At 31.7% G+C, this 19030-nt stretch overlaps 2 protein-coding genes across 2 annotated transcripts; both read right to left on the bottom strand.

Moving 5' to 3' along the window:
- Positions 1-1375: 1375 nt before the first annotated feature.
- Positions 1376-5768, bottom strand: LOC130450326 (larval cuticle protein A2B-like). Its single transcript, XM_056788661.1, has 3 exons — positions 5743-5768; positions 1787-1993; positions 1376-1719 (listed from the first exon to the last, which is right to left on the bottom strand). Exons 1-3 carry the CDS (start codon positions 5752-5754, stop codon positions 1408-1410), a joined length of 531 nt encoding a protein of 176 aa, XP_056644639.1. The 5' UTR covers positions 5755-5768; the 3' UTR covers positions 1376-1407.
- A 5284-nt stretch (positions 5769-11052) lies between these two features.
- Positions 11053-18397, bottom strand: LOC130450416 (uncharacterized). The gene is made up of 3 exons (XM_056788788.1): positions 18383-18397; positions 12900-13127; positions 11053-11430 (listed from the first exon to the last, which is right to left on the bottom strand). Exons 1-3 carry the CDS (start codon positions 18395-18397, stop codon positions 11053-11055), a joined length of 621 nt encoding a protein of 206 aa, XP_056644766.1.
- Between the last annotated feature and the right edge of the window lie 633 nt (positions 18398-19030).

Raw genomic sequence — 19030 nt, 5'->3', positions numbered from 1 at the left:
TCGGTATCATTATTTTTTTTGAGTGGGATATCCATGTTAATGCAGCAGCTTTCGAAAGGATTCTACGACGACAAGATGGTTTTAATTAGTCGAATCCTTGACGAGGACATACAGAATTCTACACAGCGGAATAATCTTCGCCCATCGACATGTCAGTTCACAGGAAATTCATTCAATTTAGTTCTTTTTCAGATGTTATTCTAAAATTAGCAGTTTTATTAATAAAAAATCCTGTTTGTTGAGTGAATTTTTGAATTATTCAAAAGATTTTCCGTATAAGCCATTTTCGTGCAGTAGTAGAAGATGGTTCACGGGGTAGGGGGTGAAAAGTCATCAAGCCGCGAACAAATTTGGAAGGGCGCATGCGATCAGTTCCTAAACTGATTCGGACTCAGAATCGCGAACAAAGCTACTCATTGTTTCAAATACTAATTAATTAGTAAAGCTTGCCTGTGATGTATTTGGAATAATCACTTCTTAAATAATAAAGGATTGGGTTACAAATATCAAAAACTGACGATAAGGCAAGAAACTGCAGACATTATAAAAATAATAACTGCTCATAGAACTACGCTCCACCCAAACTATTAATTAAATCTATTACTCAATTAATCACTTTCCAGGATTTATTGGTGTTTATATCAAGATATTTGTTTCCAAATGATGATTCCCAACCTTTTTTGTACTATTCAGGATATCAAAATCAAAAACTTATCTCTGATATTAACGTCCACATTTATTTTAACTAAGTTTTCATTTTCCAATTTTTGTTTTTATAGATAATTGTTTATTTCTTAACATTGGATTATTATAGAGGCATATCGACTTTTGACTTAAGTTAAATGTTTATTGTAACGACATTTAACCTACATAATTCAATTACAAGTTCGTTGAATAAACAAATAGAACGCACAACAACTATGCAATATTTAAAATACGTAATTAAGTCATAATGGACGAAATGAAGCAATCACGTCTTTGCTACTATTACGTTTCATTATTGTGAGAATTATGTCAATTACCTTGTGTACTTACATTTTTTTCAATGTCTTGTGTTATGCTTTTAATACCTTTTTTTAATATTCATATTAACGAACATATACTATGCAATGAAACCATTTAAATATTATCGATTTAACAAAAAATTTCCGCACTGTATTTCCAACAACTTGTTTGGATTCGAATTATTACCTATGGATCTGAATAAAGAGTAATCTGACGGTGCAAGGTCAGACTAAATGCTGGATACCGTAGGAACTCAATATCACCAAATTTTTCTTTCTAACTCCACTTAATTTTCGCAAAACGATACAGCAACAAACAACCTACAAAAAGGGTCAAAGAAATAATAAATTGGAAATATTTTTGTCTTTATTCTTCCCAAGCATATAAACATCTAATTAAATTCTAATAATGTGCACCGTGGTTTCCATATCCATGCCCATAACCACCGTCATGACTATATCCAAGAGGAATTGGAGCAGAAGCTATTGGAACTGGAGCCGGAGCAGCATGTAATGACGGACCAATTTTCTTAACCACTGCGTTAAATCCATTGACATCGTCAGCAGCGTAGTCGACAACTCGAACTGATCCATCGGGTTCCACAACTGAATAAGTACCTTTAACATTACCACCATCTCTGATTTCCGATTGTGATTTATGATCACCGGTCAGACCATCAGCTACACCGTAGTTATAGGAATATTTTGGATGAGCCTTGAAAATTAGAACAAAATCTTTCCTATATAATCGAAACATTACCTTATTTGAATTGACTACTTACATAATAATCAACTTCGTGTCCATTACCTACAACAACAGGAATTGGACCTGCATGATTTAATCCATGACCTACACCATAACCCGCATGACCACTAGGGGAATATGATACTGCTGGAGCTGAGTAACTGACTCCTGTAGCGTGACTTCCATACCCACCATAACCAGCTATACCAGCAAAAGTAGGAACTATGCTTAACGCTAGTGAAAACTGTAAATTGGAAACACCAATTTCATGATTTTAATTTGAACAGTATGGACTTGGATATTATTTGTAGAAATAAATAAACTATCCGTTAATATTCAAAGTTATGAAGACTTTATTGACGTACATTTATATGTAATATCTTTGGTGAAACGGGGAATCGTGAGGTTAAACGTAGTGGATTGTTCAAGCGATATATCAAGCTTAATTTTGGTACCTACTTATACCTAACGTCGCTATATTCAAATGTTTTAATGCCCACTAAATAAATCTATGTAGCTTAATGAACAATAAACTGTTATTATTGCAGAATTGGAGTAGATGGGCGATGATAAACTTTATTCTTGAATCACCCTTTGTCTCATTAATATCCCAATTCAGAAGGTACTTTTTGCAAAATTAATTAGAATATATATTTCCTATTCATTACAAAAACGAAGCCATTGTTTCAGATTTGTTCCAGAATAAAATTGTTTGCTTTTGCTAAGAAATAATTATTTCAATAAATTATATTTTTGTAGTTAGTTCAATAAAGACAAAAAATCTTTTTGTTTGTACCTATATCTCAAAAAATAAAAGTTAAATAGTACTTAGGTATTCCAAATGCTCCAACGCTTAATACGTTTAAATATTATTTATATCTTTAATGTTGAAGTTGCTTGCGTAAACTTCAACTAATACATTTGTCTACTCAAAATGTTACGCCATAGGTATTTATAGGATCCTTTGTGAAGATCAGCGTGAGAAGGTGCTGGACTTGATATATCACGATTTTCTACTTAATCTCACGTAAACACCGGTAAAAATATTCTATTTATGTTAGACGTGCAGATTTGTCATACTCGTGTTGTGGGAAAACGAAAAGAAAAAACAACGACGGAATATTGTCTCATGCCTAAGCTGTATTTGTAAAATTCATACAGTATGATTTAATATATTTTCTTGTATAAAATAACTATTGTCTCCTTTTCTTGATGAGGCACTGACCAAACTCCACTAAACTAACGTCTACATGTGTCCATTGAGGTGAAAATGCACAGACAAGACACCTGTTAACTCCAGTGAATCATTTTTACTTAAGTTGATATATTCAATATATATTGCTTGTCTTAACCCAGCCAATACTTCGTGTCATTGGCCAGTAGAGAATGAGATATATTTAAATGTCTTTATTTGAAGTGAGGAGGCTCTGCTTTTTGGTTATTTTAAAGATAAATAAATAGAATATGGATTATAATATGTCCTGTATCCTCTCTACTGGAATTAAACCTTGTTCAAGAATTGACAATATTTAGCCGTAGAAAATTTGTTGTGAAGTTATGCTTCTGAAAGTCGAAAGCCTTTATAACTTATAAAAACCAGGAATCGTTATCATTAGAGAAACCCTAAACGAAATAATACATTTAAAAAACAATGTCCAAACCTGACCTAGCAGAGTACAATTTATGAAAACAAAAATAAAATATGTTGGCAATGAATTCTTACTTGAAGGAAGATAAAAGACAACTCCATTTTATGTGTTTTTATTTTTTATTTATTATATTTTATTTTAGTTTTATTATAAATTTGTAATAACACATGATTTTGTCTTTTTTTCTGGCATTTTCCATAGAAAGATAAACATTTTTCAGTATTTTTAATATCTTGAATTAATTGAATAATAATTGAATAAACATGTGTTTGATTTTGAGCTCTATTGTAGAGTAAAAACTAGTCTTTATCTCAAAATAAATTGTATCTTGATTATTTTGAACATTACGAAATTGAAGACGTTTTTAAGGCAGTTTGAAGACACCAAAGCATTTGAGACTTTAGTCTAAGACGTGTCAATCGTTATTAAAAGAAAAAAATAAAAAATGAAAAGAAACGTAGAATAATAATTAATTAGAAGAGAAAAAAGAGAATGAAAAATAAATAAATTAATTGATAATATCGATAAATGGAATGGATTCAAATTCAAAATTTCCATCATTTTCAAATAACTATTTTCCTTGGATAAATCGAGTAAACTGTGTATCGTAGGACGAAATAATCGTCATGAGTTCTGAAGATAACTGAGAATTCTCCAAATACATAATAGAAGAAGTTTCATCCATAAATTCCCGTCAATTATGATAAAAATTATGATTAAAATAGACGGTAAATGATTTTCTATATCACCAACTACTCGTTGAAGCTTGTTTGCGGTGTCTGTAGTGAGACATGGATCTTTATCAACCCATCAACTTTTCTTAAGCTAAAAAAAGTGGCTGTATCTTGAATGAAGTTATCTTCTGTTAACTTGTTTTTTAAAAAATATCTCATTTTTTTCAATTACACCTTTGTTGAAACTATATAAAAGAACTACATGTTATATCATGTTCTAGACACAAAATTCCATTCATTATAAGAACAGTTTGATATAATGTTTGCATTTTATAGTACAGTAACGAAATTAATTGATTCATTTTCTCTATATTTCACTTATTTCCACTCAAACCGCTCTAAATTCTATTTTGAATTACTTTAATTGCATATTTCTTAGACCCATTAATTTCTGTATGTTTCTAAATGTTTTGTTATCACAGATAGAAATTTGACGTTTGCTCAAAATCAATGAATCACCTACATCATGAATATCAAAATAGAAATTTATTTTAACGAAAACAATTAATTTTTCCCCAGTTTTTATGTCTCAAATACGTAGCAGTCACCAATTAAATTATTTATAATTGCATCATAATTGAAAAAATAGAACTATAAATTTTATTTTAACTATTTAGGTCTTTTTTATCATTTATAGCTTTTTCAATCTTATGAATGTGAACCGTTTCTAACAATTCTCTTTTCCGTATACTAGATTCCGTTCCAAGAATTTTTAAATATTCATAATTTCATGTTTTTTTTTTGATATTTTGTGATTCGTTGACACAGTTTTATTTTTTTTATCGTATTGATGAACACTTAGTCTATTTTCCAAATACTGAGATGTCTGCCCTATGTAGACAGCAGCACGATTAGTACAAAGCACTTGATATACAAAATTACTTCTTTTGTTTTTTGGTGTTTTAGATTTTAGTTTAATGAGATATATATTGAAATAATTACATAAGTTATTGGAAAAGTCCTTGTACATATGGTAAGGATAAATGTTTCGTTTCTGTTTGGTTTTTAATTGATTGTAGTATCTGTTTATCCTTTTCATGAATATGTTGTTTATCATCAATTATTTTCTTTCGACGTAGTTTTTGCTTTTTGAATAGCTAAGGAACTAAATTCAGGATCTGATAGTTGGATAGATGTATCTGCCAAGCTCATTATCATTGATCTTTTTTGTGACATATAATGACACGAATTGTTTAGTGTAAAAGTTTAAATATCTTGAGGACCAAGTTAGTTTCATGTACTATTTTGTTCTTATGTTTTGTTCGATTTCGATTGTGAAGTTTTTTGTTACAGGAATTGATGTTTTATATTTTCAATTTGATTGATTGAATTTGATAATCTCGAGAAGAGAATGAAATATTTATGGCAAGTTTGCTTAGGATTGAGGTATTTCCGTATATTCTTTAATTTTATCCCATTTTTTCATTAATATATTTTTTACAATTGTAACAGAAATATTTGTGGGTAAAGAAACCACATCTAGCTAAATAAATACAAATTCATTAAGAATTTTTCATCTGTCTTTAAAACGTTATGATAGAAACTAATTTTAAATTGGAAGAGACCCAAAATCAAAAAGATTTTGAAGCAAAATTCTATTTTATACTCACTATAAACAACATCGTAGGATTCAAAACAAAACCTCACGATCAAAGTACAAACTGGGAACTTATGTCCTCATCCAAAGTATTTATAGTGAATATAGTTATTCCTTCACCACTGCATAATCGTCAAGGTTCTTGAGGAATTTTTTTTTCGAAGTTTTTAAATCTCGTTGCTATTAAACTGAAACACTGTGATTATGGAAATCTCACCGGATCGGTTGCTTCTTACTCTATGATCTTATTAACTCGTGATATATTTTATAGGGTGGGTCTACGTTATTGATTGGTATTTAATCAATTATTTACTTCATACTTTTTCAATGGAATGGATTTTATCTGATTAATTTTCACTAGAGCTGTTGTAATTTTTTATTATTCAGGATACATTTTCTGTACCGCGCCCGCGTCAGGATTATTAGATTCAGTTCTATTCTATACATCAAATATCTATTCAGGTAGATTGTTAATCTGCCTGGAATGATATTTAAGGTTTATTAGAGTCTGTTAAATTTGTTTTGATAGTGAAATCTACTGTATTATACAGGGTGCGGCAGCATAACTTCCTTTTTTCAAAAGTTAATAAAACTTATTGTATGAATCAGAAAATTTTTATTCGTTTTTTGTAATACAGGCACATACATAAAGTTTTGTTTTACTGAGTTTTGAAGATCAAATCAGTTAGGTGACGTCCCCCATTCTCCATACACTGAGTAAACCGATTTCTGGCGTTTGTCATGACTCTTGCCAGCATAGCAGGCGTTATGTTGGCAATTTCTTCCTGGATGTTCGTCTTCAAATCTTGTAGGGTCCTTGGACGGTTCACATACACACGGGATTTCAAAAAACCCCATAGGAAATAATCACAAGGGGTCAAATCGGGAGAGCGGGCTGGCCACTCCAAATCGCCCCTAATTGAGATAAGGCGCTCTGGGAAGTGTTCCCTCAAAACAGCCATCGATGTTCTTGAAGTGTGTGCCGTTGCTCCGTCTTGTTGGAACCAAGTGTCCCCTAAGTCCAACTCATCTAGCCGTGGGAAAAAAAATTCCTGTAACATGTTTACATACCGGTGCGAATTCACTGTCACTGTGACTTCATTTTCCTCAAAGAACCAGGGACCAATAATTCCACGTGAGTAAATTGCACACCACACTGTGACTTTAGGTGAATGCAAAGGCCGTTGATGCAATTGTCGAGGATTGGTATCAGCCCAGTAGCGCATGTTTTGTTTGTTTACGGATCCACACAAATGAAAATGGGCTTCATCACTAAAAAAAACAATAGCGTCCTCAGGAACGACTTCCAGAAAAACCTCACACGCGTTCCTCCGAGAATTGAAGTCACGTTCAGAAAGTTCCTGCACAATTGCCATCTTGTATGGATGAAAATGAGGATCATCATGAAGTATTCTCCTCACAGAACGATCGGAAAGTCCAAGGGCAGACGCATGTTTGCGCGCAGAACGCCGTGGTGATCGCAACACTGAAGTTCTAACTAACTCAATGTTCTCCGGTGATCTAATAGGCCGAGGGACTCCAGTTCTTCGTCTTGTCACACTTGCAGTTTGTCCGAACGTAGTGACCCACGTAACAATTGATTTCCGGTCCGGGACAGGGGCCAAGGGGGCTAAATTAAAGCGATTCCGAAAGGCGCGCTAGGTTGCGATCACAGAACATCCGCTCGAAAAGTAAACCTCAACGGCAAACGCACGCTCCTCACTGTTCCACCGCATGATGGCGACTGAACTGTGCCGGGACAAAACTTTATAGTCCCCCCTCTCGAACGAGACCACTAGCACTCCGTTACGACATCTACCGACTAAATGGCGAACTTTTTAAAAAAGGAAGTTATGCTGCCGCACCATGTATTTTAGTTTTACACTCACCTAAAAATAAATTTTTTGTAGACGTGAAACTTGAGCTGTATTTAAAATTGGATTATTGGGTTTTTAATTTAAGACTTTTAGACTGTTTTAGAGCATGTATTTTATTGCTTTATTACTTTTTTAGTCTCGTACAACAAATTTTGCAGTTAAACGACACTCGAGCTTATCGTCTCTTTCTTATTTCGAATTTTCTTTTCTCGTAATTCCAAAATTAACACTCAATTAGCAACCACCGTTATTATTTTTTCAAATATTCCGTTTATACTTTTTGCTGTGAGACAAAAGACGAAAGGTATTAAACGGAGTCGCTATTTATCTCGCTACCGTCACATTTAATTAGTTCATTGAGTTATTTTCGTTAAAATAATTCAAAAACCTTCAATATTTGAAAGCTTTTAGTTATAGAAACAGGCAATACGTATTAACTTTTAGCTTACTACGTAAACTTTTCTTTTTTGAACACATTTGTAGATCTAAAGAAAGATTGCATGGAAAAATTTTGAAAACGGTGGGACACTACTATTAAATTATACACTGCTTATATCTTTTTGTGTTTAATTATTTTTCTTCGATATTGATTGAACACTATAATTCTTATATTAAACGAGTAAGAAACGTTTCTACTATAAGTATAGGATATGCTTGGATTGTTATACACATGAAAGATATTTTTCACACGATTTTAATCAATTTCACTCGAATATGCCAATTATTTTAACATTTAACACGACGCTATGTTATCTTAAAACATGCTACGTTATAGTAGATCGAACAAAATGTCAATTAAAGGTCGCTTTAACATATTTCGAGAAACCAAAACATGTATTTTAATCATTTTACATTGCGTTAGATACCAAATATCTCGAAGAGGTTTTATATATAAACATAGTATGTAGTAGAAAGCAGATAATCAAGGGGGTAGGATATTAGCGAGCTTAACAAAAAGTAGAGCCCTTTAAACAGTTGTACCAATGTACCAAAATATCGTTTAAGATTTATTTTTTTGATGTTGAGTGGGCTTTAAGAAGGAATGTACATGTTAGTTTGTAAAGGCCGCTTGACATAATGGAATACAACGTGCAATGCAATGCAAGACGCAATATTTCTTGATCAAAAGCATTTGCAGATGAAGATCAGCCGATTTTTTTCTGGAAGATCTCGCAATTTATCTGTTTGGTGCCATTTTTATTGCGTACAAGTAATTTTAGAGAAAAATAAGTTTATAATTTGTTGTTATTACGTTTTATTTTGCTTAGGAATTTTTTATATGTTTTTTCATCCATTCTCAACTAATTTTTCTATGTTTTTTCATCCAAAACTTGTAGACTCTTTTAAACTGTCCATCGGACCCCAAAAATAAAGGTGGCAGCAGATATCACTATTTCCAGTGATCCACTGACCACTTTTTTCTTGTTTATTTCACCTAGTTGAGTTATTTTCATTTTCAAACTGCCCACAAAATATTAAATAGAGTTTGAAATTTTTGCAATATTCGTCTATGTAATATTTTGATCTTGCGAAGAACTACATGCAATTTCTTGCATGTTGTTTTGCACCATGTCAAGCGGAATTTAGGGTATTGCAGTATGTAATCTCAAGGCAACGTTATTGATGAATATTAAATATAAGTTCGAATTATGTTGCTGGTTAAGGACTCAAAATAAAACTGTCGAAGAATTTTTTAAAATGACAACGTTTCGATCTTTTATTTGATCTTTATCAAGGCTTCAACATTCGAGTTACCTCCATGCCAAATGTATTGTCGATATTTCTGAAAAATCCAGGTGAAGATGTCATTGTTGAAATTATTATCCTTCCTAGAATGTAACCCACAGCACTATTCGAAAGGAGAATAATTAATAATTTTAACAATGACATCTTCACCTGGATTTTTCAGAACTATCGACAACACATATGGCACAGAGGTAACTGAATGTTGAAGCCTTGATGAAGATCAAATGAAAGATCGAAACGTTGCCATTTCGAAAAACTCTTCGACAGTTTTATTTTCAGTCTTCAACCCGCAATAGCATTCGGAAATACATACTAGAAAATACAATAATTTCAACAATGACATTGAATATAATAACGGCCCAAGCCAAGGTTCTAGATTTATTGTTTTTTTTTTTTAGATTTATCACCATAAATTTGATATTTCTGTAAAATTTATGGGAAAAAATAAGGATTGTAATAAACAATAACAATTCCAAAATTTTATTAATATGAATATAACAAAATAAAATAAACATTAGTACATAGTAATACTGTATATGTATATATATTTATTTTTCTGTAGATACAATATCAATTTATTTTATATTAGGGACGTTTCCAAAGGGAAATCCTGCTCAAACTATTAAATATGAAATGAGATTGAAAGTATTAGATTTAAAAAAATGCAAACCGCAATATATTTTAAACGAAATAATCTGATAAATAAAAAATTGACGTACAACAAACAAAAATTATGAAACTCACTTAATTATACAAGCTTTTTAAGTCCATTTTTCAAAATTCAGCACCACGCGTTTGAAAGAAAACCATCAAATCCATAATTGAAAGATATTGTATCTTCCGATTTAATAAAAATTAAGTCTATGTACGAAATAAATAATACAAATACGGTAAGTTACACAAATATCAGTACAAAACTAAATAAAATGTTTCTTATAAATCATTATTAGAACCTGAGAATGTGTGGGAATTATATATTTAAATAGTTCTTCGATATTTTCGATGTCTCTATAATCAGTAAACAAGTAATAAGCCCCAAATTAACAAAAAGTCACCTAAATATTCAATATAAAAATATATCTATAATAAAACTGTGGCAGAATTAAAAACTAAAGTGTACTACCTCTAATATATTTCCGAGCTTTAGAATACTTATGTATTTAACGTATGGGAATCAAAACAACAAATGCATTGAATTCCAAAAGCAATATAATCATCTATTTATTATTATACTATATACAAACTTAGTATTTCTATCAAGCGTCAGTTTTATTAAAGCTTTTTGAATTCGATGAATAGATAAGTATTCGAAAGCCCGAAAATATAATATGGTTAGTACACTTTAATGCTTAATTTTGCCACAATCCCACTACAAAAATTCTCATCATCTAGCTGGCAAAATCTTCGTTCTAATCCATATATATAAAGTCTATATCTAGCGATATCTTTGGAGATTTCTATTAATATGAGAAAATATATATTGAAAAATATATAATATGGAACAATATGGAAAACTGATAAGTCTAGAAAATAGTCAAAATTTTTGATATTCTAGAAAAATTATTGGTGAAATTGAAACCTAATTCATCACGTATTATACAAAATTCGAAAGCTAGAAGAAAATAAAACCCAAATTCCGCATTTGTTCACCAAAAACAATATTTGAGCATGATAAATATCTAGTTACTATTAACTACTGGTTATTCATGACTTTCTCCATAAGTATTAGCTCCCTCATTTTCCTGTTGGTGTCCCAAATCTGCTTCTTCGCCTTCTAAATATTGATGATAATTTGGTACTTCATGCTGCTCTTCCTCTTGATTCTCATGAATATGAGATTGAGGTGTATGTACTAATGTTCTACCTTCAAAATGTTTTGATAGTCCTGATTTTTCTACTACTGCGTTGAAACCATTGTGATTATCGGCAGTATAATGAACAGTTCTTATAGATCCATCTGGCTCTACTAAAGAATATTGGCCTTTGACGACATCACCATCTCTAGATTCGTGCTGGCTTTTTATGTCACCTGTGTGGTAATCATTGACGCCGTATTTGAAAGAGTATTTCGGATGGGCCTGTTAAATTAGAAATTTATAATTTAAAATTCTTTTTCCAACACATTAACTGATAAAATAGTGGCACGGACCATCATTGACATGGGGATAACATTTAAGAATTCGGTTTGAAACTAAAAGTTCATTTAGTTGGCGCGTTTAAGTTGCTGCATACCAGTGAAGCAGGCTTGGTACAATTTTGCGAAATTTTTACCAAGAAACTAATTATAAAATTGACAAAATCATTTTCCCATTTTTAAGGAGAAAACTTGAAGAAACAGGATGTCTTTCCAAATCTAATGTACTGGAAGGGTTTGAAGATTTATCTATTATCAAAAGAAAAATGATACGTGAAACAGAAAAGACTACTGTTGTAAATAATGATAGTGATAACCAAGACGTAGGCAAAAACATCACTGCCATCCACCTCAACGTCCAGTATTACGTCTAACATCAACCTTGGCAGTTACGGCAGAAAATTCTGTTGGTATAATTAGCAACGGGAATTAAGAAAATGAAATTCCAATAAGAAATCTCTGGAGCTGGTCTTGTCTGTAATACAAAACGGGGGCAGTGAACCATGCTGTAGTTGATGAATCTAGCTCTGACATGGAAGTAATTGTGGTATCAATTGATAATGAAAACGACGTAGATGAAATAAATGAAGAAAGATTAAAAATGCGGCACCCAGAAAGAACAAGAGGAAGTTTTGGTAGGCTTACTAAGGATGTGACAGAAGAGACTGTGTGCACTATATTATTTTAAACATAAATGATAATAAGATTGATGTGGAATTCCTTCGACAACCTTTAACTTGTTTGCCAATGCTAGATAAAATGATTTAAGTATATGTGTCATTCATTAGCAGTTGAGTATGCAATAATAAAGTGGCAACATCTGCCTAACCTCGTAATTTAGATAAAATGTTTAGTAAAATAATTAATGAACATGATTTTTCATCACTACGCTATCCAGAACAATCCTAAAAGTTTTTTTAGTGCGAAAATGTCTTCTTATGGCAATACTTGTTGAAATTTTAATTCCAAAAAACGTTTTGATTTTCCCCTGCTCTAATGGAAGCACGACAATTCATTTATAATGAAAATATAACAACAGAATCTCGAATAAATTTGATATTTTTGAATATTATCAACTTTTTCTTGGTTCAATTCAACTTTTATCAAAATTTAGCGTTCCAGTTTAATATATATTAAATTATTAAAAGAGAAATTGATATTTGTTATGAAAATATTTGTCAAGAGTTTTTAAGAGTGTTAGCAAGAATAACCTTTAGCAAATAAATAAGAAACATGTGTTGACACAGTAAAATTATCATTGACATATGATATATTTGTTAATTCGGACAATGGGTAGTATAAACTCACTTTCACAGAGAAATTTCACACAAATCATCCGACTCATTCAATAAACAAAAAAATATATATTAGACAATGGTTTACGTAATAAATGTAAACATTGAAAGTACTTACATAGTAGTCAATATGTTCTTGCTTGTGTAAATCATATCCGTGGTGATTTCCGGATATTTGTACAGGCTGTTGGTTATAAACAACACCTGTATTCCCTTCTTCTTGACCGTAATATTGCGAATATTGTACTTCTTTATCTCCATGATCTTCTTCTTGTTGATGCTGGAAGATTATCCTTGAATGAGTCAAAATTAGACTTTCCAAAAATACCAAGGAGATCAAAACTGCCTAGAAACGCAAAATATATTTCAGTCCATCTTCCCGCATAATTTGATAATCGCTCAAAAAAATCTCGTATCAATTGGTGCAAAGAAATGTGAAAAAAATTAATAGCGATGCTTCAAATGATAGTGACAGACTGTAAATTATGGATTTATGCATATGAACCCAAGACTAAACCTCAATCGACTGAATGGGTCTTTCAAGACGAACCAAATCCAGCAAAAGTAGTTCATATAAAAACTGTCAGTACTTGTAAAAGTATCAAAAAAGCTTATGAAATATCTACGTGTGATTTAAAAGTGGAAATGAGGAACGAACAACATAGGCCTCAGGAACTCAGAAGCAGACAACGTTTTTCTTGGTTGTAACTACAATCCATTGTACGACAATTCGCTTTTAAATGAAAAACACAAAATATTTGAACTCCATTCAGAAGACGACGACAAAAATGATGAAAGTGATTCTAAAAGAAGCCTCTCAGGAATAGTTTTAGTAACCAACGTTGAGATTGTTCAAGGGGGTGTCCCTTGAAAGAAATTAAATATTTTCACTTCGTTTTTGTTAAAATAACTAAACGTATTTTTTCATTAGATCTCGTATTTTCAATCTCTATTCTTGAACTATTATTTATACTAATAGAAGATAGTAAATAAAGGATGCACGTAAAAAAAGGTAAGGTCACAGAATGATTGTCCTTTTCTTGTAACACACATATTTATTTATATAATTAAATCGAGTGGACAGTAATGATTCAACTGGACTGAATGAATGAAATATATTAAACTTTGACTGCATTTTAGGATATAATTCGATTAATATTGAATAAAAGAAAGATTCTCGTTGGGTTTAAGTTTTTTTATTAGATTAGAAATGATGAAATTAACAGAGGAAGAAAATTTGTTACCACTTTTCCAGCTACTACAGAAAGTTCGTGCAACAGATAATATTCTAAAAGACTGGATTACCTCTGTATTTATTCCCCTCCCTAACAAATCAAAAGCGAAGAAATGTGATGACTGATAAGCTTGATGAGCCAAGTGCTTAAGGTCGTATTTAAAATTATATAATCCAGAATTTACCATAAATGTGAAGCTGCTCAAAGCGATACCCAGTTTTGATTTCGAGAAGGTCTAGGAACAAGCAAGCACTAACCAGCTTATTAATACTCTTCCAGAAATGTCGAGACATGAGGAAAGGTGTCTATGCCTGTCTCATCGACTGCGAGAGAGCCTTCGATCGAGTTAATCATACCTTCTTTCTGATATTACTACAGAAAAAAGAATTAGACAAACAAGACATCGAGTTTATTAGAAATATTTATTGGAACCAAGAAGCAACGGTTAGATATGGACAAACGACTAGGCTGGGTTTTATTTCCACAACTTTTCAATGTGTACTCTAGGCACATATTTAACCAAGCAATAGGCGATGACGATGATGGAATAAAAACGGCAGGACATTAAACAACATACGTTATGCAGACGACACGGTTATCATTGTAGACAATCCAGAAGCCCTTCAACGTCTAATCAACAGAGTTGTAAAAGTTGGAGATCAACTAGGCATGAAAATTAATGTAACAAAAACAAAATTAATGGCCATAACAAGACTACCAAATCCACAACTGAACGTAAACGTCTATTGACACAACAATAGAGAAAGTTGAGAAAAGTAGATCCATATTCCCAAAGGAAAGAAAAAACCTATTATGTAACTCAACCTTGAACTTAAACTTAAGATACCGTTTTGTGCGTACGTGCACCCAGTTCTCTTGTCTGGAGCAGAAATATGGACATTAAAAGTAGATACCATGAACAGATTCGAGGCTTTTGAAATGTGGATCTTCCGTAGACTACTAAAAATATCATGGACTCAACATATACCTAACGTTGAAGTGCTTAGACGTATGGGAAAGGAAAGAGAGTTACTTACAACAATAAAGATAAGAAAGTCCGCTTATCTGGTCCACATATACCGTAACAGCAAGTATGATATACTGAAATTAATAATAGAAGAAAAAATCGAAGGAAAACGTGGACCTGGTCGCAGACAACATTCATGGTTAAAGAACATACGCGATTGGACTGGTATGAGCACTGGTATGAAATTGTCGTTAGCCTTCATTGAATTGAGATGGCACCTTAAGAAGAAGATTAGGAATGTTTGAAGTGGGATTTAATTAATTTTGGTTGGTCCAAATAACCGACTTCTTCTACAGCGCTTGGGTTTGATGTTTCCTCAAAAGTTAATTTCATTTCATAAATGTGATATCATTTATTTTCGAAAGACATAAAGGTGAGTTTTCCCACAACAGAGTTTATAAGCCATAGATAGTTATTAATTCATAGACTTTTTAATTTAAATTTTTTTCGATAGATGGCGGTATCTACGTCATTTGCATTAAAGCTTGAGTCAACAACACTAAGGCCTAATATTTTCGAACAAACATAAGTAACATTTCGTTATGGGAGGGCGGATTTTAAAACTGAAATTTTATCATATCACAGTCTTGTAAATTCAAAATACAAGCAAGACATCTTGTCAAAATAAAACACGGCGTCCTACAACAACAATATGATTAAGTTTATTAATTAAATTAGCTTTGTGCAATTGAAGAGCATTATAAACATAAACAGGAGATCCAATGAAAGTGAATTGTGTAACTAGCATCTCAAATTAATGAAAGTGTATTTGTATCATCTTTATAATGCATGCAAACGGAATGCAGAACAGTTCATTAGTAAACAATACTGATCTATAACGAACGTGAGACTGTAAAAAGTAATCACTCGTGTGTAAAAATAGATCTTGTCATGAATATCTATATGTGACGCTTTTAACAGTGGTTAATGCTCTAAAAGTCTGTAATTAGTATCTTTATCGTAAGATATCACGAGATAGTAATATTTTTAAGCTTTAATTTACATTATGATTCTTTTTTGAATACATTTCTACAATGCATCTTGATCTTGATCGCGATTTTCAAACGAATAGTAAACATGGCAATACAATAGAACGAGGAGGGTCCCAGAAGTACCTGACCTGACCTAGAGATGGTGGTAGTTGCTTGAAAAATGGCCCATTTCAAGTTTATAGACGCCATGTTGTTTAGAATTTGTTTGGCAGCTGCTAATGGTGAACCTTTGTAAACAAGGAAAAAATTTGCTCACAATGGAACAAAAATAGCGTCGTGAAGTGTTTCACACAAATAGACCCGAATTTTTGCACCGTTTCATAACCATGGATGGAACGTGGGTCCATTCATGTCCAGAACAAAAGAACAATTAAAACAATGGACTGAAAGGGGACAGGCGAAGACTGTTTGCAGACAAGATCGTGGCGTTGGTTTTTTGGGATGCGCGCGAGATAATTTCCATCAACTATCTAGAAAAAGGAAAAACTATCAACGGCGACTATTATGCGGACTTATAGAAATCAAACAGAAACAACCGCATTTGGCTATAAAGAGAATTTTGTTTCTTTAAGACATTGCACCAGCTCACACACCGTTATTGCAATGACCAAAATTAATGAATCAAAGTTTGAATTGATACCTCATGCACCCTATCCACTAGATTTAGCTCCCTCTGATTATTTCCTGTTCCCAAATTTGAAAAACTGACGCAGTGGTCAAAGATTTTTCACCAGTGAAGAGGTGATAGGCAGTTAATGGCTATTCCGAGGAGCTTGACGATTCTTATTATAAAAAAGATGTCGAACTTGTTAAACATCTCTGGGAAACGTGTATGGAGCTAAAAGTAGATGACGTTGTTGGGCCAGGTTTTTCTAGTATTTAGGGTTATCCCTGATAATGTCACGAGGGAGTTAATGTGTTGATTAAAATCATTTCTCATTTCATTTAGACGAGAAAATTTATATCAGATAGCGTTAGTTCAATAAATTTTTGTTATTAATTCACTTTCTCAAACAATCGTAAACAATAAGCTGGAAATATATAATCCATTGTTTATTATTACATCATTTTCTTCACTTTGCTTCGTTTTTTGTTTGTCTTCAAATTAATTTTCTTTTGACTACGAAGCAGAGTAATGACCCTTGCCTACAAGACTTTTGTATCAATAGTATGGCTATCTTTGTATTACAAAAGGTTATTCCAAAAAAGGAAAACATAATATTAAATAATTAAATATTTAAATTTGTAATCTGCCATAAAACCTGTTCATTATAATGCAGATTAAAAAGTACTAATGGCGCTTCCAGTTCCAGCAAAACACATTTGATTTTTCAAAAAGATTTGAATGATTCAGTTATTTGTATCTGGCAAAGCAGCAGTCAGAACTTTTTTGTTCCCGTTCTAAGGAGTTTAACAATTAAAAAGGAAAAAAAATAATTAAAGCTTTCAGAACAATTTTTTTACAATTTATTTGATGGAATATTCATTTTGTGCCTGTATAGATATTGATGGCTTAATACACTTGGATTATTCTATACATAAAATATTCTAGTCCTAAGAAAATATACATCTCCCCGTAGAATAAATAATAAACAAACACTACGTGAGTCAAAAAATATCCTTTGCCTTCGATCCACATCAAACTTGAACTAATAAAAAACTTTTTTAAGGCTATGAATAAAGAAAGTGAAGTATTTAAACACCTAATATACGTTTTTCCCCAGTAAATTCAAACCAAGTTGAAGGAGAGTGTTTTTAATTGGGCACAAATTAGAAAGTTCTATAAAAAAAAATGAAGCACAAGATCTAAGAGCTTGGAGCTCTTTTATGAAGATTTTTTAGCAACAATATAGATGCAAACTACGAACCGATAATTAATCAACTTTTAAATTGCTATGAATCGCTTGGCTGCCGAGTTAAATCATCAAAAACTCGTTTTTTTACAATGTATAATTGAGTTGTACTATCTGATATTTAAGTATTTCTAAGAGATTGATTCAAACAATGTTTAATAATACAAAATCATCAATAAATCTTCTACTAATGTAGACGTTATTCAAATGACATTCTGAGAGGAAATAATATTTAAAAGTTGACTTTTGAATGTTCAATTAATTAACCAAAATCCATATATATTTAACTAATACATTAATACGAAATTCGCACGAGAAAAATCTCATTAAAATCATTAATAATATTCGAATTTCTTCAGAAATTTATCTGAATAAAAGATAATAAAAAGTGAAAGCACTTTCATTTTCTGTTTAGTGTGTATCCGTCTATAAAAATTAATTGTCTACAAATATATAACAGGTGTAATCGATTTTCTCAAAAAAAAATAACTCACCTTCACAAAACCCATCTTTGTTTATACCGGCAAAACACACAACTATCTACTAATTGAACAAGAGTGCGTATTGGAGAAATTGCACATCATTTATATGCTTTCTTCTCTCGCCACGGATGAAGATGAACCATACCCAATATTCGCATGTTAGAAAGAGATAAAAGTAGGTTACTAGATGTGTACGTCAATTGTTTCGATGATAAAGAAATTTTCTATGTAGTCTGATTTATTTTGCATATTGATATTACCTGTATAATACATATTATATAATATTCAAAGCTACGTAATTTCCATAAAAATTTTATGGGAAAATTTTGAAAATAGAAGTCAAATAATAGAAAATCTTTTACGATTGTTCATTATTTCAAAACCTTCTTTATCAAATTATCAAATCGATCATTCTATTGAACATATTATTGAAGTGTCAACGTCAAATACGGATCAAGCACTAAGCCGCAGATACTTCAATGTCAACAAGATGACAATGAATAAACGCTAATTTCGTCTTCTTTTATAAAATAATGTTTCGCAGTTTTAAACTACAGCTTAAGACGTTCAGAAATATCAAAGATAGTTCAACTTGGATAACGCACACAATGATCGCGCTTGTACGGGAATTTAAGCAACTTTCTACTTTTTACGTAGAAA

Source organism: Diorhabda sublineata, chromosome 11 (genome assembly GCF_026230105.1).
Source record: "Diorhabda sublineata isolate icDioSubl1.1 chromosome 11, icDioSubl1.1, whole genome shotgun sequence".
Taxonomy (NCBI): Eukaryota; Metazoa; Arthropoda; class Insecta; order Coleoptera; family Chrysomelidae; genus Diorhabda; species Diorhabda sublineata.
Note: the sequence above shows the minus strand (reverse complement) of the source record. Positions and strands in the feature narration are given on the sequence as shown.